The sequence below is a fragment of the Saccopteryx bilineata genome, chromosome 1 (genome assembly GCF_036850765.1).
Source record: "Saccopteryx bilineata isolate mSacBil1 chromosome 1, mSacBil1_pri_phased_curated, whole genome shotgun sequence".
Lineage (NCBI taxonomy): Eukaryota > Metazoa > Chordata > Mammalia > Chiroptera > Emballonuridae > Saccopteryx > Saccopteryx bilineata.
The window spans coordinates 167670288-167691107 of NC_089490.1; the positions used below are offsets into that span (position 1 = coordinate 167670288).

The 20820-nt window shown below is 36.7% G+C and overlaps 1 protein-coding gene across 7 annotated transcripts in view; it reads left to right on the plus strand.

The window, feature by feature from the left end:
• The window catches only part of NEK1 (NIMA related kinase 1), a 162938-nt gene extending 143390 nt beyond the window's left edge, over nt 1-19548 (plus strand). For all 7 annotated transcript variants that reach the window (XM_066279324.1, XM_066279363.1, XM_066279381.1 and 4 more), the window contains 7 exons: nt 103-185; nt 1043-1290; nt 5871-6022; nt 10133-10341; nt 11362-11492; nt 11607-11739; nt 18413-19548. In XM_066279324.1, coding sequence (XP_066135421.1) covers nt 103-185; nt 1043-1290; nt 5871-6022; nt 10133-10341; nt 11362-11492; nt 11607-11739; nt 18413-18426 — 970 coding nt within the window. In that variant the 3' untranslated portion in view covers nt 18427-19548. The remainder of the gene's footprint in view (nt 1-102; nt 186-1042; nt 1291-5870; nt 6023-10132; nt 10342-11361; nt 11493-11606; nt 11740-18412) is intronic.
• The last annotated feature ends 1272 nt before the right edge of the window (nt 19549-20820 follow it).

Genomic DNA, 20820 nt, shown 5'->3' on the forward strand with positions numbered 1-20820 from the left:
AGCATGCTAGTGAACTTTAGTTGTATTTTATTTTGTAGTTGAGAGTGTTATTTCTATTAAACTGTGGGGTATTTTTAAAACTATTGTGTCTATCCATGGCAGATTTGAAGATAGCATCACCATTCAGCAAAATGAAATTTTTAAAGATGGAATCTCAAGGAATGTGGATCAACTTAGTGAAGTTGGTAAGTATCATTGTGTTGGTCTAATTACTTTCTGGAAGGTTGTTAACACTAACCTGTTTTATTTGAACAATATATTAATAGAGAACATTCCTCATCAGTCACCTCAATCATTTAAAAAAATGTAATAGGCATAGAGCACTGTACCCTGCATTTATAAGCCTGGATTGTTTGACAATGTGAGCATGAAACTATTAGGTCTGTTATTTGACTGAATATGCAAAATTAAAAGAATTGCTTCCCAAAACTAAGCCAGTATACTAAGGACATTCAACAGATTGTCTTCTTGTTTTCAATAGTATTAATTAAAATATAAGAAATAAAAAATAAAATAGAAGTATACTTTTTTCTAACCTATAGGAACAAGGATAAAAAGAAAGTAAATATAGGTGTCTAAACAGTGTTTCTTCACATTTTCTTACATTTGTGTGTACATTTTAGAACTTCCAATGTGATACAGGTATATACGTTAAATCTTGCTTTCTGAAAATGAAGCATTATATTCTGTTAAAGATTATTTACAAGGTAGTATAATCACATATAACAGGTCCTCTAATAACATCATTTTGTTCCATGTCACTTTATTGTAACATTGATAAGATGTAGAAGGAACTCAACACTGTTTATTTCAATTAGCATACCATAGAATTGGTTTTGGTGTATGTTGTTTTGATTAAAGTTGCAGAACCTATTGACAACATTAAGTGACGACTGCTGCATATATTTTTATTTTGTTTTTCTGATAGACATGAATTTTTTTGCTAGAATTATTGTTAAAGACTGTGCCTTATGAATATAACTTAGAACTTTTATTTAAGTACTACATAAACTTACCACATAATCTTTGCTTTATACCACAGAACCTGAAATAGATGATTCTCAGCACTCTAAATGTGATGGAGATACGTCTATTCAACCAGAACCATTTTTCCATAAAGTGGTTCATTCCAAACACTTGAATATCGTCTCTCAAATTCAGTCAGCTCTCTGTTCACCAGAGGAATCCTTTCCACTTCGATCTCGCTCTGATTCACCACCAAAAAATAAAAACAAGAATTCCTTGTTGATTGGACTTTCAACTGGTTTATTTGATGCAAACAACCCAAAGGCAAGTATGCTCCTCATGTGGAAAATGTTGTTAATCTGAGAACATTTTTATGGACTGTTTTTCTTTGATTAACCATAATACTGAGTTTTAATCCCTTAAAAACACAAACACATATCCTCAGACACACATCAAAACAATTTACAGAAACAACAAAAAACCTCCATTTTATCCTCTGGGATACTGAAATGAACAGGATAAAGACTGTTTAAGACTGTTTTACTGGCTCTGTGTTCTTTTTATAGGGTTTTCTTTTATTTAGCAAAAGACCCTCTTACACTGTCTTACACTATCTTTCTTTCCCACTACCCTACCAAACTTCCAGTTTTAGTATGAGACTAATGTTAAAGTGATATATCTTAAATGTATAGAAGTGCTATATTGCCTAATTTGTACAAATATTAATAGGTGTTTATGCACACTTTCTGATAAAAGTTTTTCAGCCCTGGCCGGTTGGCTCAGCGGTAGGGCATCGGCCCGGCATGAGGAAGTCCCAAATTTGATTCCTGACCAGGACACACAGGAGAAGCGCCCATCTGCTTCTCCACCCCTCCCCCTCTCCTTCCTCTCTGTCTCTCTCTTCCCCTCCTGCAGCCAAGGCTCCATTGGAGCAAGTTGGCCTGGGCGCTGAGGATGGCTCCATGGCCTCTGCCTCAGGTGCTAGAATGGCTCCGGTGGCAACAGAGCAACACCCCAGTGGGGCAGAGCATCTACCCCTGGTGGGCATTCCAGGTGGATCCCAGTCGGGTGCATGCAGGAGTCTGTCTGCCCCACTTCTAACTTTGAAAAAATACAAAAAAAAAGTTTTTCAAATCTCTTTTCTCACTTGCTGAGTATGTAACTGATTTTTTTTGTGTGTGTGTTAAAGAAACAGGAGACAGAGGGGCAGATTAGTCACAGACAGAAAGTGAGAGAGATGAGAAGTATCAGTTCTTCATTGTGACACTTTAGTTGTTCATTGATCACTTTCTCATATATGCGTTGACTGGGGGCCTCCAGGTGAGCCAGTGACCCCTTTCTCAAGCCAGCAACCTTGGGCTTCAAGCCAGCGACTTTTGGGCTCAAGCCAGTGACCATGGGGTCATGTCTATGATCCCACGCTCAAGCCAGCAACCCTGCACTCAAGCTGGGGAACCCGTGCTCAAGCCAGATGAGCCTGCGCTCAAGTAAGTGACCTCGGGGTTTCAAACCTGGGTCCTCTGCAGCCTAGGCCGATGCTTTATCCCCTGTGCCACCACCTGATCAGGCTGATTTTTTTCTTAATAAGAAATTAGAACATTATCTCTATAGAGAATTTAAAAATATAAATAAATCACATACCATTTTGTTAAGTTACTTTTCATATATTACCTTTACCAATGTTGGTTATATGCAAACTCATTTTTAACCTGCTTTTCTATGTAATATGTATTGTAAGATTATTACAACTAATAATACTACAAAAAAAGCATCTTGTTATATTGTCAGTCTCATAACGTCTTTAATGACCACAAATTCCATTTTTTCTGCTGTATCATAATTTAAAAATAAAATTTAAAATATTTTTATTTTACTTTCATTTTGAAAGGATATTTTCATTTTATCTATACTTGTATTGTTTCTGGGTTGCGTTGTTTCTGACAAACACTGTAAATGTAGTAGCAGCTTTCCCAAGGTATTTGTAAAGAATGACTTGATAAAACTGAGAGTATAACACGTAAAAGAAGATTACTAAAGGAAAATTTCCCTTAGGTCAAAATAGAACAGTTTAAAGATGTGATCTTCCTATGATCTGACTTATGTAAGAACAGAATGTGTGTTGCCAAATGGTAAAGCCACTTGTCCTTCCCTTTAGCTCTTCCTCACTTTTAGGGAAAGTGTTAGGTGGACAGAGACCAGATGTGTGCCACTGATAACTTTTTCATCTCGGGGGTGGAGTGGAAAACTGACCTTTGTAAAAACTTGAGAATTTCTTTTCTTGTTTTAACAAATGCAAGGTGGGGGGAAATATTAATCTATAATTCAGAACTACCTTAAAGGTCTTTCTTTTGATTTGCTAAAATATCAATTCTTAGATAATGTTTATAATTTTTGCCTTTGGTAAGTGCTCACAATTGTTTAGTGTTTTTAATTCATTTTTAACCTAGTTTATGGGTTGAAATAAGCAAATATTTGTGGAAGCTATTTTGAGGGCACAATGTTATAGTTTAATTGCAGTAAGCAGAGGTCAAATGTGCTCATCATAAACCATTTTGTAGTATAACCAAAGTATTACTGATCCATAATTTTATGTGAAAAATACTACAGATGAAAAAGTGAGTTGATAGTTTTTCAAGTAGAATTTCATGTGTAGCTCTATTAGTGCAACTAGTGTTAATTCATTTACTGTTGCCCTGGCTGTTTGGCTCAGTGGTAGAGCATCGGCCAGGAATATAGAAGTCCCGGGTTCATTCCCAGCCAGGGCACACAGGAGAAGAGCCCATCTGCTTCTCCACCCTCTCTTTTCTCTCTATCTCTTTCTTCCCCTCCTGCAGCCAAGGCTCCATTGCAGCAAAGTTGGCCCAGGCACTGAGGATGGCTCCATGGCCTCTGCCTCAGTTACTAGAATGGCTCCGGTTGCAACGAAGCAATGCCCCAGATGGGCAGAGCATCGCCCCCTAGTGGACTTGCCAGATCATGGTCAGGCACCTGAGAGAGTCTGTCTCTCTGCCTCTCTGCTTCTCACTTCAGAAAAATACAAAAAATAAAAAAATAAAAATAAAATAAAATTCATTTACTGTCTTATGTGGCTCTCTTCATTTTTGAGAAAAAAAAAATAAACCAACAATAAAAAAAAAAGTCTACAGGAAGCATATTTTAAAAAAATGTTTTAAAGTGTTCTAAAAAATTGCTCTCCTGCTTGATTTATAATGGCACCAAATGCTAGCTGTGTAAAATCATGCTATAAAGAATCTAGAAAAAAACTAGTTTGACTATAAATAAAAATCTCAGGCAACATGTTATAGATAGCTGTTTTCAGGAAGACCTCTTTCTATGAATGTTAAAACCATAGAATATTACTTTAACAACATGAAAGACTTAGTAGAATTAGAATTATAGAACTAAAAGTTTTCTTACATAAAATTTTCTGACTGAAGATGAATATCCTATTTAAAGCTTTAACAGTCTATCAAAGAAGACTACAAACAAATGATTTTTAATATAGTGCAGATAGCTATTGGATTGATAGGTGTGCAAATCCATTCTGAGAGAAAGGTTGTCAAATTACATACCACTTGAAATTTCTTTCTGTCTGTTATTTTATGTTCAGTTATGAAAGTTATTTTTATTAGTGAAAGGAATAAATTAGAATTGAGATGATTTTCCAGGGCCCGGTTTATAATATACATGGTTCAAATCATTAAAATAATAAACAAGTCAAGCATAAATTCTGCTGACAGTGGAAGAGTCAGCAAAAGAAATACTTCCAGTGCTATTATTAAGTGCTTTAACAAGCATTGTGTCTTCACCATCTTGTAGTTTGTAATCATTTTTTCCTCTTGAGTGCTATAATATGTAAATTATGTTCAAATAATGGAAATTTGTCCTGTTTTGTTCTCCAGACAGATTGTACCAATAAAATTGGCCAGTATATAAATTTTCATTAACATGCTAAACACTGTGTTTTCACAGTCGCCGTTCTGGTGTAGGTTTCTTATCAGGGCCGGGAGAGTGAGTCATGTTCACGTCTCACAGATCCTTTGGGGGTTACTCTAACCCAGAAAACATATATAATAGGTATTTGTTTTGTAGCCATGTCTGTCCATTGACATTTTAATTGTTGAAAATTTGGTGGACAAAAGTTATTCCTAAAATCTCTGGTATTATCTAAAAGATGTTGATGGATATTCAATAGAAATATAGATTTAAACACTTCAACTGTATACAAACTCAGCTCAGTTTGCTGAGTTCCTTCTCACCCTGATGTTACAAAATGAGTCTCATTATGAATGTCAGAGTGCCTTTCTTTTAGCCTTCCGTAGTGGGAAAGGCTCCACTCACAGTCTGTTGCTCAGGGAAGCAATGTTAGGTTGTGTGTGTGTGTGTGTGTGTACCTATTTGCATTAAGTTGAGGCCCCTGATTTAACTAGTGTTGGCTAGCCAGCAATCCCCAGTGATAAAGTGATACGAAGAATCACCAATTATGTATAGTGGTTCTTATCCACGCTTCAGACTAACTCACCGCAGGATCTGGGCTAAAGGATGACTTAACAGAGATACGGTAAAAGTGGATCAATATGGACCGTGAGTGAGAAGGAGCGAGTTGGCGGTTTCTAGCACGGCCTGGTTCCTGACAGATTTCCCGTTCCATCCCACATGGACATCCCAAATACGCATCTCTGCCTACCTTCCAAAGGTGACTTTATGTTGAAACCCAAACATAACTCGCAAATTTAGTTTCCTCACTGAGATTCAAGAGGATTAGTTTTCACCTTGGACAAATCAGCCCTTCATATATGATACATATATCTAATAATTAACAAAATTATTAAGTCTGATTTTCTAATTTTTTTAACTTTCTAATTATCTTACTCATACTAAGAAATCTGCTGACTTTTTTTTAGATGTTGAGGACATGTTCACTTCCAGATCTCTCAAAGCTGTTCAGAACACTGATGGATGTTCCCACTGTAGGAGACATACGTCAAGACAATCTGGAAATAGATGAAATTGAGGATGAGCACAGTAAAGAAGGAGCTTCTGATTCTGAAGACATGTGAGTATGATGTCATTAACAGATGACAGAATATTGACACAACAGAACTTGTGAATTCATATGTTGTAGAGATGGTAACTTACCTAGACAGTTTTTTTTTTAAGATCTGTAGCTAACTTTTTACTCCTTTAACTTTTTACAACATATTTCAAGTATAGTCATGCAAATTTTGATACGTTATTTCTGCCTCTAAAAGGCATAACTTTATCTCACTTAAAAGAATATCAGAAAATGGTCTACTCACGATCTCTGTCTTATTCACTATTTAGCATCCAGCACAATGGCTTGCACTTGGTAGGTGCTTAATCAATATTAAGTGAATGAATGTTACCAGGATAACAACTATTTAATAGTGTAACACCACATGATACAAGAATTGCAGTGGGAATTTGTGAAGTACCTACTTGCTACGCTATAATTCCCCAGGAAGATGACCAGAAGACACACATCTATCCCCTGATACGCATTATGTCAAAACCATGGCAGTGGGCAGGGAACTGATGGAATGGTTGTTTAGTTTGTATGTGTGCGTGCATGTGCTTACACATGTGTTCTGCATGTAACTTAATTCCTTTCACAAAACTTCTTTTTTCATGATGAACAAGGAATCTAAAATCTGGGAGGGTGATTTAACTAATACTTCTGAGTAGCGGAAGGCCTGCTCACGTTCTTTGGTATCCGTCAGCCTCCTTAGCCCCTCAGACAAATGTTACAAACTTTGGGGGAAATAAAACCAGAGTAGCCTGGAATAAAATATGTGAGAAAGTATAGTATATTTAAGTCACCAGGAAAATACAAAATAATAGAATTTGTATGATTTATTTTCTGATGTTTTAACTTGATTTTCTCCTTTTTACCTCTGCCGTTCAATACAAAAAACTTATATTTTGGTCTGATTGAAAGTACTATATCGGCCCTGGCCGGTCGGCTCAGCGGTAGAGCGTCGGCCTGGCGTGCGGGGGACCCGGGTTCAATTCCCGGCCAGGGCACATAGGAGAAGCGCCCATTTGCTTCTCCACCCCCACCCCCTCCTTCCTCTCTGTCTCTCTCTTCCCCTCCCGCAGCCAAGGCTCCATTGGAGCAAAGATGGCCCGGGCACTGGGGATGGCTCCTTGGCCTCTGCCCCAGGCGCTAGAGTGGCTCTGGTCGCGGCATAGTGACGCCCCGGAGGGGCAGAGCATCGCCCCCTGGTGGGCATACCGGGTGGATCCCGGTCGGGCGCATGCGGGAGTCTGTCTGACTGTCTCTTCCCGTTTCCATCTTCAGAGAAAAAAAAAAAGAAAGTACTATATCAGTCTCACGATTTCCCCCTACAATACCTGAACTAGGGCTACTTCATCTGCTGTATTTCATTTTCTGTTTTTCTGAAGCCTTGCCCCTTCTTAAATTTCTAACCGAACTTTATCTTTTACATGTTGCCCTTTTTTTCCATTTTTCATAGTGTTCTGTATAATTTTGCTGGTGCCCTCAAAATCTGGAGGAAAAGTTTCCTTTTCATCTTTGTTTTCGTCTGCTTAGCTGTGGTCATTAGACATTTTAACTGTTTTTTTATTAAGCCTATTGGAAAACACATTTCAGCACCTTTATGGTTGGCAGAGTGCTAGGTAACAGGTTTTTTCCTCAAAGTTTTTATAAAGTCATCAGTATTTATCTGAGTGAACTATAGCTTATTTGTGGCTTGTGTTCTTTAAATTAATAGTTGATTACAATATTTAAGTTAGAGGCCTTTAACATAATTTTTAAATTTCAAGACTAAGTTATTTTTATTTTTATTTATTTATTTATTTATTTATTTTGGCTAGCCAGCCAGGAGATGAAGGACTAAGTTATTTTTAAAGTAAGTTATTTCATGTCTGTGTAGGAAATTTTCCCTTGACATATTCTTTGGGGCAACATATTTTTTCTGGACCCAAACTTTATTCAAGATTTTATAATAAGGGCTCTGTCCTGGTGGCTCAGTGGATAAAACATTGTCAACCCTTCATGCCAGAGGTTGCGGGTCCGATCCTGGTCAGAGCATATACAAGAAGCAGTCAGTGAATGCACAAATAAATGGAACAACTAAGTGAAACGAGTTGATGTTTCTCTCTCTCTCCCTTCCTGTCTCTCTCTCTCTCTCACTCAAATCAATGGAGGGGGGGGGAGGCAGGGAAGATTATATAATAAGAAAGCCTACTAAAAAGTGAATTTGGGACTAGGTTTTAAAATACCTGAGACAAATTTTTGAATGTTCATTTCATAGATCTTAATCTTCTTATACTTTCCTTACCAGGGTAGCCTTAGGAGCCCTGCCTACACTCCCTCCGTCCATGGAGGACAGTGGTCCCTCTCAGCTGGCCCTTGAAAATTTTGTCAGGGGTTCACATTCAGTCACTGTAGTAACAGTACATGGCACATGTGCATGGTATGTTAGTTTTGTAATTAAATAGTAAGATAAATGCTACTAGAAGGATGAACCAAAAAAAATTAAACACTCTCTGTTTCTCATAGATGCTTTGATTTTCTAGAGCCACTGTAAAGTCAAAGTGTAGGAATACGGGCACATAAGTGCAATATATAGTTATTTATACATTAAAAGATTATTTTTCTGGCCCTGGCCGGTTGGCTCAGCGGTAGAGCGTCGGCCTAGCGTGCGGAGGACCCGGGTTTGATTCCCGGCCAGGGCACACAGGAGAAGCGCCCATTTGCTTCTCCACCCCTCCGCCGCGCTTTCCTCTCTGTCTCTCTCTTCCCCTCCCGCAGCCAAGGCTCCATTGGAGCAAAGATGGCCCGGGCGCTGGGGATGGCTCTGTGGCCTCTGCCCCAGGCGCTAGAGTGGCTCTGGTCGCAACATGGCGACGCCCAGGATGGGCAGATTATCGCCCCCTGGTGGGCAGAGCGTCGCCCCTGGTGGGCGTGCCGGGTGGATCCCGGTCGGGCTAATGCGGGAGTCTGTCTGACTGTCTCTCCCCATTTCCAGCTTCAGAAAAAATGAAAAAAAAAAAAAAAAAAAAAAGATTATTTTTCTATTAATGAAAATTTTATTCACCGTCTCACATAATATTGTTGACATTTTAGTTCTTCAGTAAACATTTGTCTATTTGATTGGATTGTAAACTTTAGAAAAGGCCTTAATCAACCCTTGTGTTTGGTTTAGCAAATATTTCTATTTGCCTGCCACTTTAGGAGAAAGAAGCAAATCAATAGAGAGAGAACACTGTAAGTACATTTCTGGGGCATTGTAGAAGTGGTCAGAAGACCTAGATTTCAGTCCTATATTTGTCATGTATTGACTGTATGGCCTTGAATGGGTCATTTAAACACTTTGATTTACAGTTTCTGTGTCTCTAACGTGAGTTTTGTGTGAATATTAATTTAAATAATAGGATAAAACTAAAGTACTATATAAATGTGTAACATTATTTGCATAAATTAGTTCATTTCAGCATCTGTGATTTCATGAAAATAAAATTAATATCCAGATCAATTTCTTGGAAACAAGATTCCTCAGCTAAGGTTAATGTATTATAATTACACAGTCAAGTCTACTTATTACATACTTTAGAAATATTTTCAAGAATAAGCATCTAAAGATAAGACTTCTGATGACCATTTTATTTACTAGATCATTGTATTATCCTGAACATATAATTTCTTAAGTATTTCCATTTCTAAGAGTTCAAATGCCCAGTGAGAGTTTATCTGGAAAGCTTTTTTTATATTATAGTGTGTTGTTATACATCCACACCAAGGTTTTGCTGAACTTCCAAATTTTATAAAAGAAGAATATTTCAGTGTTAAGTATGTGTTTTATAAAGTAAGTGAAACACCTTTTTAGACTGTCCTCTTAAAATATTGACATTTTTTCTTTCAAAATTTAAGCAATGAGTAACATTGATCATTACATGATTCTCTTTGACAAATCGGGATTATTTTAAACACATCATCTCCTGGCTCGTGTGTTCCAGAATATGTGTTATGTACTTTATTTATTAGTTGTGTTAACCTTCATTTCTTTGTTAAAAACGGTGGGTTTTTTTCTAATTTTTTTTTTATCCAGTATTAGTACTTTATAGTAGAAAGGAATGTATGCACTTTTGGTGATGTCTAGTTTAATTTTGTTGATTTCAGTGTGTTTGAAGAAACTGACACAGATTTACAAGAGCTTCAGGCCTCCCTGGAGCAGTTGCTCAGGAAGGAACCCGGGGAGGAAGACAGTGAGGAGGAAGAACTGGTCTTGAAGAACAGTGACACAGAGCAGACTGCCAACGGGGCGGGCCTGGCGGAGGAGGAGGACAACCCCAGCAGTGAAAGCGCCCTCAATGAGGCGTGGCACTCGGGTGCGTGGTCCCATGGTGGTGGGCCTCTTCCCGCCAGTGTGCGCACATATTTCAAGTAGAGTACACTTTTCTGATCTCTGATGGGAACCATTTTTGTTTTTAAATAAAACTGGAGCATGTTTCTCTGTCTGACTTTTATTCATTCTCTTTCTATACAAATGCGCATATGTAGTTGTTCCGTTTCTTTCCCATTAAGTTGTGGAAATGCTTCTTTGAAGCATTTTTAATCTGTTTCTTAACAATAATAATACTCATTTCTTGACTCATATTTTAGTAATAAAGAGAATAACATAGTTTTTTTTAGCACTTTATGTTTTGTAAAGAGCTTCTACATACACTGATCAACCTCTTAGAAGGGTTAACACTAAAAGCAATTTTAAAAACTTTGGTTTAGAAGCTATTCTTTGTTCATCGCATTATTCCTAAGATGCAAAAAGAAATTTGTGTATTTCCATAACTGTGTCTATTTGGGAAGAAGTAGTGTGAAGAGAAATGATTCTCTAGTAATTTTGTATTTTACTAGAATTTTTCAAAGTATCTTTGGTGTGTATATGACATAAAACAGAGCATCTGCAGTACTTTTTAGGTGCTTTCTAAAGTTTTATGGTATGTCCCTTAGGTTGTCTGCCTTCTGCATGCTTTTTTATATTTTGGCCCATGTTTAATGTCTACTTTTTAAAAACAGAAGTTAGAGTTGGTTGCCTTGATGAGAACATATGGGTGTGCTTTTTCTATTTTTGTACTCAATTGGATGACATCTCTAGGAAAGTTTTTATTCTAACCTGGTTTACTGTTTATGTCTATAATAAAAATATTTTCAGAGTAACATTCTTATTAAGACAAATTTATATATACATTGATTACTTGCATAAATAAAAATTATAATGACAAAAACTTTAAAGTACAAAGTCGTCTATTTAATGACATTATTCCCTACAGAAGTTTAGTCTATTAGGGTAATAATTATATATTTTATTCATTTTTTTAAATCATAAAATATCTTTTCTTAATGATTTTTAGATAACAGTGATGGTGAGGTAACGAGTGAATGTGAATATGATAGCGTCTTTAACCATTTAGAGGAGCTAAGACTTCACCTGGAACAGGAAATAGGCTTTGAAAAGTTCTTTGAAGTTTATGAGAAAATAAAGGTAAGTGAAATGTCAGTTAAAACACTTAATTTTGAAATATTGTCTGTTTGCAAAAGTCTCCAATGAGAGAAAGATAATATTCAGATGTTAATCTATATTTGGAAATTTCTATAGGCTATTCATGAAGATGAAGATGAAAATATTGAGATTTGTTCAACAATAGCTCAGAATCTTTTGGGAAATGAACATCAGCATCTTTATGCCAAGATTCTTCATTTAGTCATGGCCGACGGGGCCTATCAAGAAGGTAAGATTTCCTCACGTCTTTATATTGTAAACAAAGGTACGAAAAACAAAATTACAGGTGTCGGTGGATGAGCTTATATCACATGCATTGTAATGTAATCAATATTGGAACCATAGCTAGAACTTTTAAGCAATTATAAAAGTAATTGTACCATATACTGTTACTGGTTCCGGCATATATGGTACTTTTATTGACAAATCCTTTAAGTTAGTATTTCTATCTCATTTATTAGTAATATTTGAGATTTTTTAAAGCTTTCCTGTTAGACAGCTCTAGAAATTAGGATACTTTCTTATCAAGCATATAGTGGTAAATTTTTATACACATATGCTTCAGCAATGTCGGGTTTCTCCTAAATAAGTCTAAATGTAATTTCTTTCCACATAAGTAGAGTTCATCTGTAGTGGTCTGAATGTAACCCATTTTTATATTTGGAAAATATTTGCCTATAGGATCATTCAAAATATGTTAGGACTTTATTAAAAGTTACTAAAGTTAAAAATTGTTCTTCCTTGATTTAAACAAAACACTAAACATGGAACCAAGAGATTGGTATTATGGCCCTAACTCTTTTGGAGGCTAATAATGTGATACTGAGTGATTTATTTTGTCTTAAGTTTCAGTTTTCTTTGCTTCGAAGTAGAGAAATGATCTCTAATTTAATGTACATAATTGGTTTTCAAAGTATTTTTTGTGTGCTTCTTATATGCCTAGCCCATCATTACTCTGGACATTAAAAGACCTAATCTTTGCTTACATGCTATTTACAGTTTCCTTGGAACATATGAAAAATATTTGAAGTAAAGTGTAAAACTATATATTAAAGTGCTCATTCTAAAATACTTTTTAGTGCAGTAGGGATTAGGGAAGCGGAGGTTGGACTGTGAAAATGGAAAGAAATGTAGGGGGAATAACTTGTGGGGAAAACTGAATGAACCAGTAATTGATGTGTATTATGATTAAATTGACTCTACTAGAATCTTCTTATTGGGAATAGTTTTTGTGATTCAGCACTTTGAAGTGTTTAAAATACACAGGGGAAATCAGTGAAGATTTTCTTTTTTGTTTTTGTTTTTAATTAAATGAGAGGCAGGTAGACAGAGAAACAGACTCCCACATTCACCCCAAATGGGATGCACCCTGCAAGCTCGCTAGGAGGCAATCCTCTGCCCATTTGCGGCTGTTGCTCCATTGCTTGGCAACCAAGCTATTTTGGTGCCTAAGGCGAGGCCATGGTGCCATCCTCAGCGCCTGGGGCCAACTTGCTCAAATGAGCCGTGGAGGAGGGGCAAGAGGGGTGGAGAAGTAGATGGATTCTTCTCCTGTGTTCCCTGACCCGGAATCAAACTGAGGTCTTCCACATGCCAGGCTGATGCTCTACTGCTGAGCCAACCAGGCAGGGCCTTCAGTGAAGATTTTTAACTACAAGAACGGACATAATGGGTGTTTTATGAAGTTCAGTCTAGTAGCAGAGCAGTATTGTGGACGGTCTGGAGAGTATCAAGATTGGAAATGAGAACTGTTGTGAAGCTATAGGTGTGTTTGGGTAGGAGATGATGACTACCTGAATTTAGTGTCCATAGGAATAGAGCTATTAATATTCAGTTTGAGTATTTCAGAGCAAGGTCTTCTATACAAATATTTGATATTTTGACTCATGAAAAATGGTGAAAATGAAGTTCAATATATATTTATATATATTTAATTTTTGGAGCAGCTTTATAGTTATGTAGACTTATCTACATTAACTGTCTTTTCCTAAAGTTTTTATGATAAGTATTTTAGAAAGCTCAGCAAAAAGAAAAAAATTTTTTTGAATTGCTTTTATGGAAGTAAAGGTCTTGCAAAAACTCTAATAGTTGTTGATAAAACAAACTAGAAAATCTTCAGGTATAGTGAGTGCTGTTATCTCATAGCTTCAAAAATCACTGTATTTTTGTTATTATTCTTCTTAACAGAATAACTGTCAAGAAAAAGTCATTACTAACAAGTAATACATTGCATATAAACCAGTATTTAGTGCTCCATACGCCAGTAATTAGTGCTGCATTTATTCTTCATTATGGTTTCTGTTAGCCCCCTTAGTAGTTAGGATGATAACAAATAGGCCCTAGCTGGTTAGCTCAGTTGGTTGAGAGTATCATCCAGAAATCACAGGATTGTGGGTTCGATCCCCAGTCAGGGCACACACAGGAGGTACCCAGTGAGTACATGACTGAGTGGAACAACAAATGTATGTTTCCCTTCCCCCTTTCCTCTCTCTCCCCTCCTCTCTCTGTCACTTTAAAAAAAAAAAAAAAAAAAAAAAAAGGCAGCTCTGGCCAGATAGCTCAGTTGGTTGTGGAGTCATCCTGGAGCTCAGAGGTTGCTGCCGGTTCAATTCTGCAGTCAGGGCACATACAGAAGCAGCTGATGTTCCTGTCTCTCTCTCAAAAATAACAACAACAACAAAAGATTATAACAAGTAAAAATAAAATAATGTTTTACATTTATGGTGATTGCTATAAAATCTATCAACAAAAACATAAGGTAGCTCTTCTCTAAAAAAACTGTTAAAGAATTATAAAACAACATCATTCAGGGGGAAATATAAGAACTTGATGAAGAGATATAGACTTTTTCTAATGAAGATGTTCCGTTACACAAAATACCTTGAAAGTTCTCTTCTGGAATTGCCCTGACAGCTTATATACCAGGCTCTTTTGATTGTTCTTGGTTCAAGTCATTATTCTGGGAGCATTTAATTTTTTTGAAAAAGCTAAAATTACTTAAAATCAAGCTTAGTGAATGAAGCGAGTTATCAAGGTAAAGATATGTGGTCTTTTTAATTATCTTATGAAGTAAGGAGCCTAATTTTTTAAAATGAATTTATAAACATTCTGATTATTTTGAACAAGAGTATATTTCTAGAATATTTTTCATATATGAGTTGTAGAATTCAGTTGAGGATTTAAAATGTTGATTCTTAAATATAACAATATAAATCTTTATTAGATTGATTTAGGCCCTGGCCAGTTGGCTCAGTGGCAGACCGTCAGCCCAGAGTGTGGATGTCCCAGGTTCGATTTCTGGACAGGGCACACAGGAGAAGTGACTGTTTGCTTCTCTTCCCCTCCTCCTCCCCTTCTCTCTCTCTCTCTTTCTCTCTCTCTCTCTCTCTCTCTCTTCCCTTCCCACAGCTATGGCTTGATTGGTTCAAGTGTGTTAGCCTGGTCATTGGGGATGGCTCTGTGGAGCCTCCCCATCAGGTGCTAAAAATAGCTCATTTGTAAGCATGGCCCAAGATGGGCAAAGCATTGGCCCCAGATGGGGGTTGCCAGGTGGATCCTGGTCCGGGCACATGCAAGAGTCTGCCTCTCTATCTCCCCTTCTCTCACTTGGAAAAAAAGGGGGGATAAGGCCCTGGCCGGTTGGCTCAGCAGTAGAGCGTTGGCCTAGCGTGTGGAGGACCCGGGTTCGATTCCCGGCCAGGGCACACAGGAGAAGCGCCCATTTGCTTCTCCACCCCTCCGCCACGCTTTCCTCTCTGTCTCTCTCTTCGCCTCCCGCAGCCAAGGCTCCATTGGAGCAAAGATGGCCCGGGCGCTGGGCATGGCTCTGTGGCCTCTGCCTCAGGCGCTAGAGTGGCTCTGGTCACAACATGGCGACTCCCAGGATGGGCAGAGCATCGCCCCCTGGTGGGCAGAGCGTCGCCCCTGGTGGGCGTGCTGGGTGGATCCCGGTCGGGCGCATGTGGGAGTCTGTCTGACTGTCTCTCCCCGTTTCCAGCTTCAGAAAAATGAAAAAAAAAAAAGGGAGGGGGGATAAAAGGAAAAAGATTTATTTATATTTTATCTTGTTCCAAAAAATTTAAAGATTGCATTTAAAAATATATACAGCCTGACCTGTGGTGGTGCAGTGGACAAAATGGGGACTTGGAATGCTGTTGTCACCAGTTTGAAACCCCAGGCTTGCCCGGTCAAGGCACATATGAGAAGCAACTACTAAGAGTTGATGCTTCCTGCTCCTCCTCCTCCCCATTTCTCTCTCGCTTCTCCTCTCTTCTCTCTATAGTCAATAAAAAATATGTATAATACAAGTTAAAATTAAGTTAAGAGCAAGCATTTGGGAAAGTCAGCATATCAGGCAGATGAGTACAAGCAATATAATATTAAGCCAATACTGAAGTAAAAATACAAAGTTTATATTCAAATGGTCATTACATTTTGTGAAAATAGATCACAGATTGGTGCTGATCTTTCTAGCAAAGCAGGAAACCTAGTTGAGTACATGAGTCAGTGTTCATGAGACAAAGCATGTCAGTTAAGAGGACAGCTATTTTTGGTATTGAAAGGAAAAAATTTCTCATGATACTTAAAAAGAGGGGGCTACAATACAGTGTTCCAAAAACTTGAATAACATGTCTACTTCTTTAAAGGGGAAATTTTTTTTCAAACTCCAAGAATCTAAGTCCATAGACATGAGTGAAAAACTCAAGTCTTAGTCCTTGAAAACGTATGTCAGTTGTGACTTGGTATAAAGGGAATGTTTCTACCCAAAAATATTAAAAGATTATTTTTATTATCAGCAAATTGAAAATATAAATTAAAACATTATCTGGAACTTGTGTATTCCTGATTTTATTGACATTTTGAACCCCATTTTATTAAATAGTACTATAATGGACAGAAAAATATCCTCAGTAATTTTTAAAACATTAGGATTTCATAGGGCTCTTTCTTATAATATGACATGGTATAAGTTACTAGCCTCAGTCCAAACTTGTAGTTTCTTAATTTTTTATTCATTTATTTTTTTAGGTGAGAGGAGGGGAGATAGATTCCCACATGTGCCTCGACCAGGATCTACCTGGCAATCCCACCTGGGGCTGATGCTCTGCTCATCTTGGGCCATGCTCGCAACTGAGCTATTTTTAGCACCTGAGGTTGATGTGCTCCAACAGAGCCCATCCTCAGTGCCTGGGACCACACTTGAACCAGTCAAGCCACTGGCTGCGGGAGGCAAAGGGGGAAAGAAAGGGGAAAAGCAGATGGTTACTTCTCCTGTGTGCCCTGACCTGGAATTGAGCCCAGGACATCCATATGCTGGGCCAACACTCTATCCACTGAGTCATCAGCCAAATTTATAGTTTCTTAAGCAGGAAATACATAGTACATTCTTTCCACAATCTTTTTAGATATTGTACTGTGTTTATGTAATGAAATTCTATACAGCAGTTAAAACAAATGAGCTTAAGTTTTCAGTTATCAATATGGATAAGCCCTACAAATACTCTCTGTTGAATAAGTTGTACATATATGTAATAAATGTGAAAAAAAAAACCCATGGAGAGATGAATACTCATCAGATTGAGGATGATGCCCCTGGGGAAGAGAGGACAGTGAGATTGGAAAAGGGTACATGCTACTTATAATATGTTTTTCTTTAACAAATAATCCAAACCAGTATGGCCACAAGTTAACTTTTATTAATTTTAGGTATTAGATATATGTGTGTTCTTTACTTTATTCTCTGTACTCTCCTGACTATTTGAAACAATGTGTAATTGTAAAAAATAAATTGTAGTACAGAGTGGTCATTGTAACATTAAAAGGAATATGCTTATAAGGTAACGATCCAGCTGTATTGGGAGAAATAAAAGTCTCAGGGTAATTCTTCCTAGGGGAGAGGACATCAGAGTTGGATTTGGAAAGATGAGTGTGACTTTATCTCCAGATCAATATGTGTATTTATACATATAGAGGGATGATAAACACGGCATTAGGGGAACTAGAAGCAATTCGGTTTAGTAACACTAAAGCATACATGATGAGGATGCTCGGGGAAGACGGGAATGTAGATAAGGCCAGAACTGTTTGAAAGAGCAGATAATGAAGGGTTGTACAATCCACATCTGGGCACGGGTTCCGTCCTGAGGCAGTGGGAGCAAGCGAGGGGTTGTAAGTCATGCAGTGATTTGAGGTGACACTGGGATTTTAATGAACTGTCACCTTGGCTAGAGTGTGGAAGACAGCGATTGTTATCTAAGAGTAGCTCCTCTGTTTAATTCATTGAGCAGTGTTTTGTTAGAATAAAAAAATTAGAAATAACCAAAATGTCTATAAATAGAAATATAATAATTATGCCATATTCATAAAATAAGATGCAATGCAGCCATTGAAACTGACATGGACTCTAGTATGACTTATTCCTTTTCAACATTTTATTATAAAATTGTCATTATGTGGAAATGTTGAAAGAACTTTTCACTTATTACCCGTCTATCACGCAGATTCTGCCATTAACATTTTATAATCTTGATTTATTACTTATTAATCTATCTTTGTCCATTATGGGGTTTTTTAAGGGGAAAAACTCATGTCTCAAAATTGCATTTTGTTGTAATCATTTAAAAGATATTTGTATATGCATAGGGAAAGATCTGGGAAGATTTATATAAAATTTTTACCATTGGTTGTCTGGCTTATAAATGATTTTTGCATCCCACTTTATTCTTCATTGTATTATCTGAATACTTTACACTGAATATGTGATATTATAATAAAAACTATATTTAAAACTACATCAAAGCTCTTTCCTTCAGCATGGAAAAAGTATGAGGTTTTTTTTACAAGTAAATACATACAGTTTAACTTGCAGTGAAATGAATTAATTTTTTTTCTTTTTTCTACAGATAATGATGAATAACCCTCAGAACATTCTTTAACCCTCAGCTGTCTGAAAACATTTAAATTTGGCTCATCAGCATAACATCCTTCAGTGGAGAATGTAGCAATTTTTTAATAAATGATATATCTGATTTAAGATGGGCATGCTGACTGCATGAAGAAGATGGACAAACATGACATTTTTCAATTAAAATTCTAGTATTTTATTCATTTTCTTTTGTTTGGTTTGTTTGTTGAGTTCTATAGTTACCTCCTACAGAATATATACTTTATTAAATCATATAACCAAACTGTGAAAGATGTTGATCCAGAATGGGGCTTAATGATTTTGAAGATTTACCTTGAAGTAAGGCAACTTTTACTTTCAGCAAATGTCTTCATGTTGATAGAATTACTTATGTTGTGAAGCACCTGCCTGTGGTTTTTCATTTACGTATTTAAATATGATTCTTATTTTTCTGTCTACTTGTTTTCATGACTAGCAATTAAATAACCATCAAGGGCTCTATTTAAATCTTTACATTTTGAAGATGGAATTTTTAGCCTTAAAGTTTATATTCTTAGTCTGTTTTTCAAACAGTGTGTCTCCTGAACTAGCTCAGTGAAAACAGGCTATAGAAACAGTCTTATAAATCTTTGAAAATTTGACTGTGGAAGAATTGCAAAATTATATTTCCTGATATTAAAAGTAGTGGTTAATTACTTCTGTTTCTTTTTAATGACCAGACCAAGAATATTATATCTAAAAATTAGTCTGTGAATTTTAACATTAACCTAGCATATGGCATAAATTTGCCCTTTTTGTTTTTAACTTTCTTTCATGCATGTGCTTATATGAGTTTAAAAGGGAGAAAGGAATTGGTTTTATTTTGACATTGTGAGAGTTTTGGTAACTGTTGTTCCAAAGGGATTTAAATGTTTGCCTCTTTTATTTCCATTATGAGAGGATCGTTAAGATGGTAGTCACACAGCTTCAGCTGCATTATGGCAGGTATTGATTACATGGTTTCAGTAGCAATGTATGAAGTCCAGATGCTTTTAATAGTAAAAGCAGGTATTTTGAAACTTTAGTACAAAGCAGCCTGATTGGTATAATCCATAATTTGAACAATAAAATTTTCTTGCAGAACTATCAATACTATACTGAATTCATTATGTATGTTATTTCTAACATCCAAAACTACATATTTGATTTTTATGTTTGTTTATTTTGTGATATTATTATTAAATTTTTATTATCTACCTGAAATACACTATTGTTGTCATATATTTATTAGCACTATTCTCAATAGAATGCTTTTACACAGAGCTGAGAACACTTTCATTTCTTTTACCTAATGATTTTCATTTTTTTCTTTTTTCGTGGAGGAATTTTTGAACTCTGTACTTTAATTGTCTGTAATCCTGAAAGATGAGAACAATTTGTGGGGGGGGTGTATATTTTAAGTCTTTACATATTACAACTATTAGAAAAGTAAAGGTATAACACAGTAGAAAAAGTTGTTGAGCCATATTTCAGATGATGTCATACATACAAGAATAGGGATGGCAAATAGGTTTGTAGCATCTTCAGTCAATTGGTGGTGAGTGGCTCTGGTGTGTTCTTCTGGAAAGGTTGTCTGTGCCTATGGGGTAGAGGTCTGTTATTGGTTGATGAGGACTGTTATAAGTGTTGCAGATGAAGTGTGGAAGCATTTCTAGATTTGTGGAATGTTAGCACTAGAATGGGCTACCTAAGTAATTCATTAATATCTCCATTTAATAGACAAGGACATTGAGTTGTAATGTGGATGAATTCACTTGTATACAGGGGTTCCTCGGGTTACAACACAGTTCCATTCCTGTCATAACCCAAATTTTGGTGTAAGTCAAAACACACCCTAGCCTGAGTCACTTACTTATCTTAACACAATTGTAAAATCATAACCTAAAATATAAAAACACAACTAAGCCACAGAAAAAGGAAAAGGACATAAATATACTGTACTGTACACTGTACTGTAGTAACAGAAAAATGACCAAAAAATTAGTGTAAAAAATTTCTTACCTATATTTCTGTGTTTGGCTTGCACATTGGAAGGGGCATTGCAAGGTGGGAGAGAGTGACCTGTTAGGAAGAGGAAGCAGGAGAACCTGCAGAAGGTGCTGGAGATACTGGGTCAGGTGAATCAGGATTGCTAAGGAACACTCAGGAGATGCTGGAGATAATTCTACCTGTACTACAGGTGTTTCATCTTGAGAAGCAGCTGCTAGAGGGTACAGGATCTATCGTGGGCCTCTCTACATTCTTAAAGAATTGTTCCAGACTAATGTGGAAAGTTGACGACTCTTCTCTTCCAAAATCTGCCTATAGCATTGCAAGGCATCCATAACAGCCAAAACATTCACGTCTCAACTTTTTTACATTTTTCTG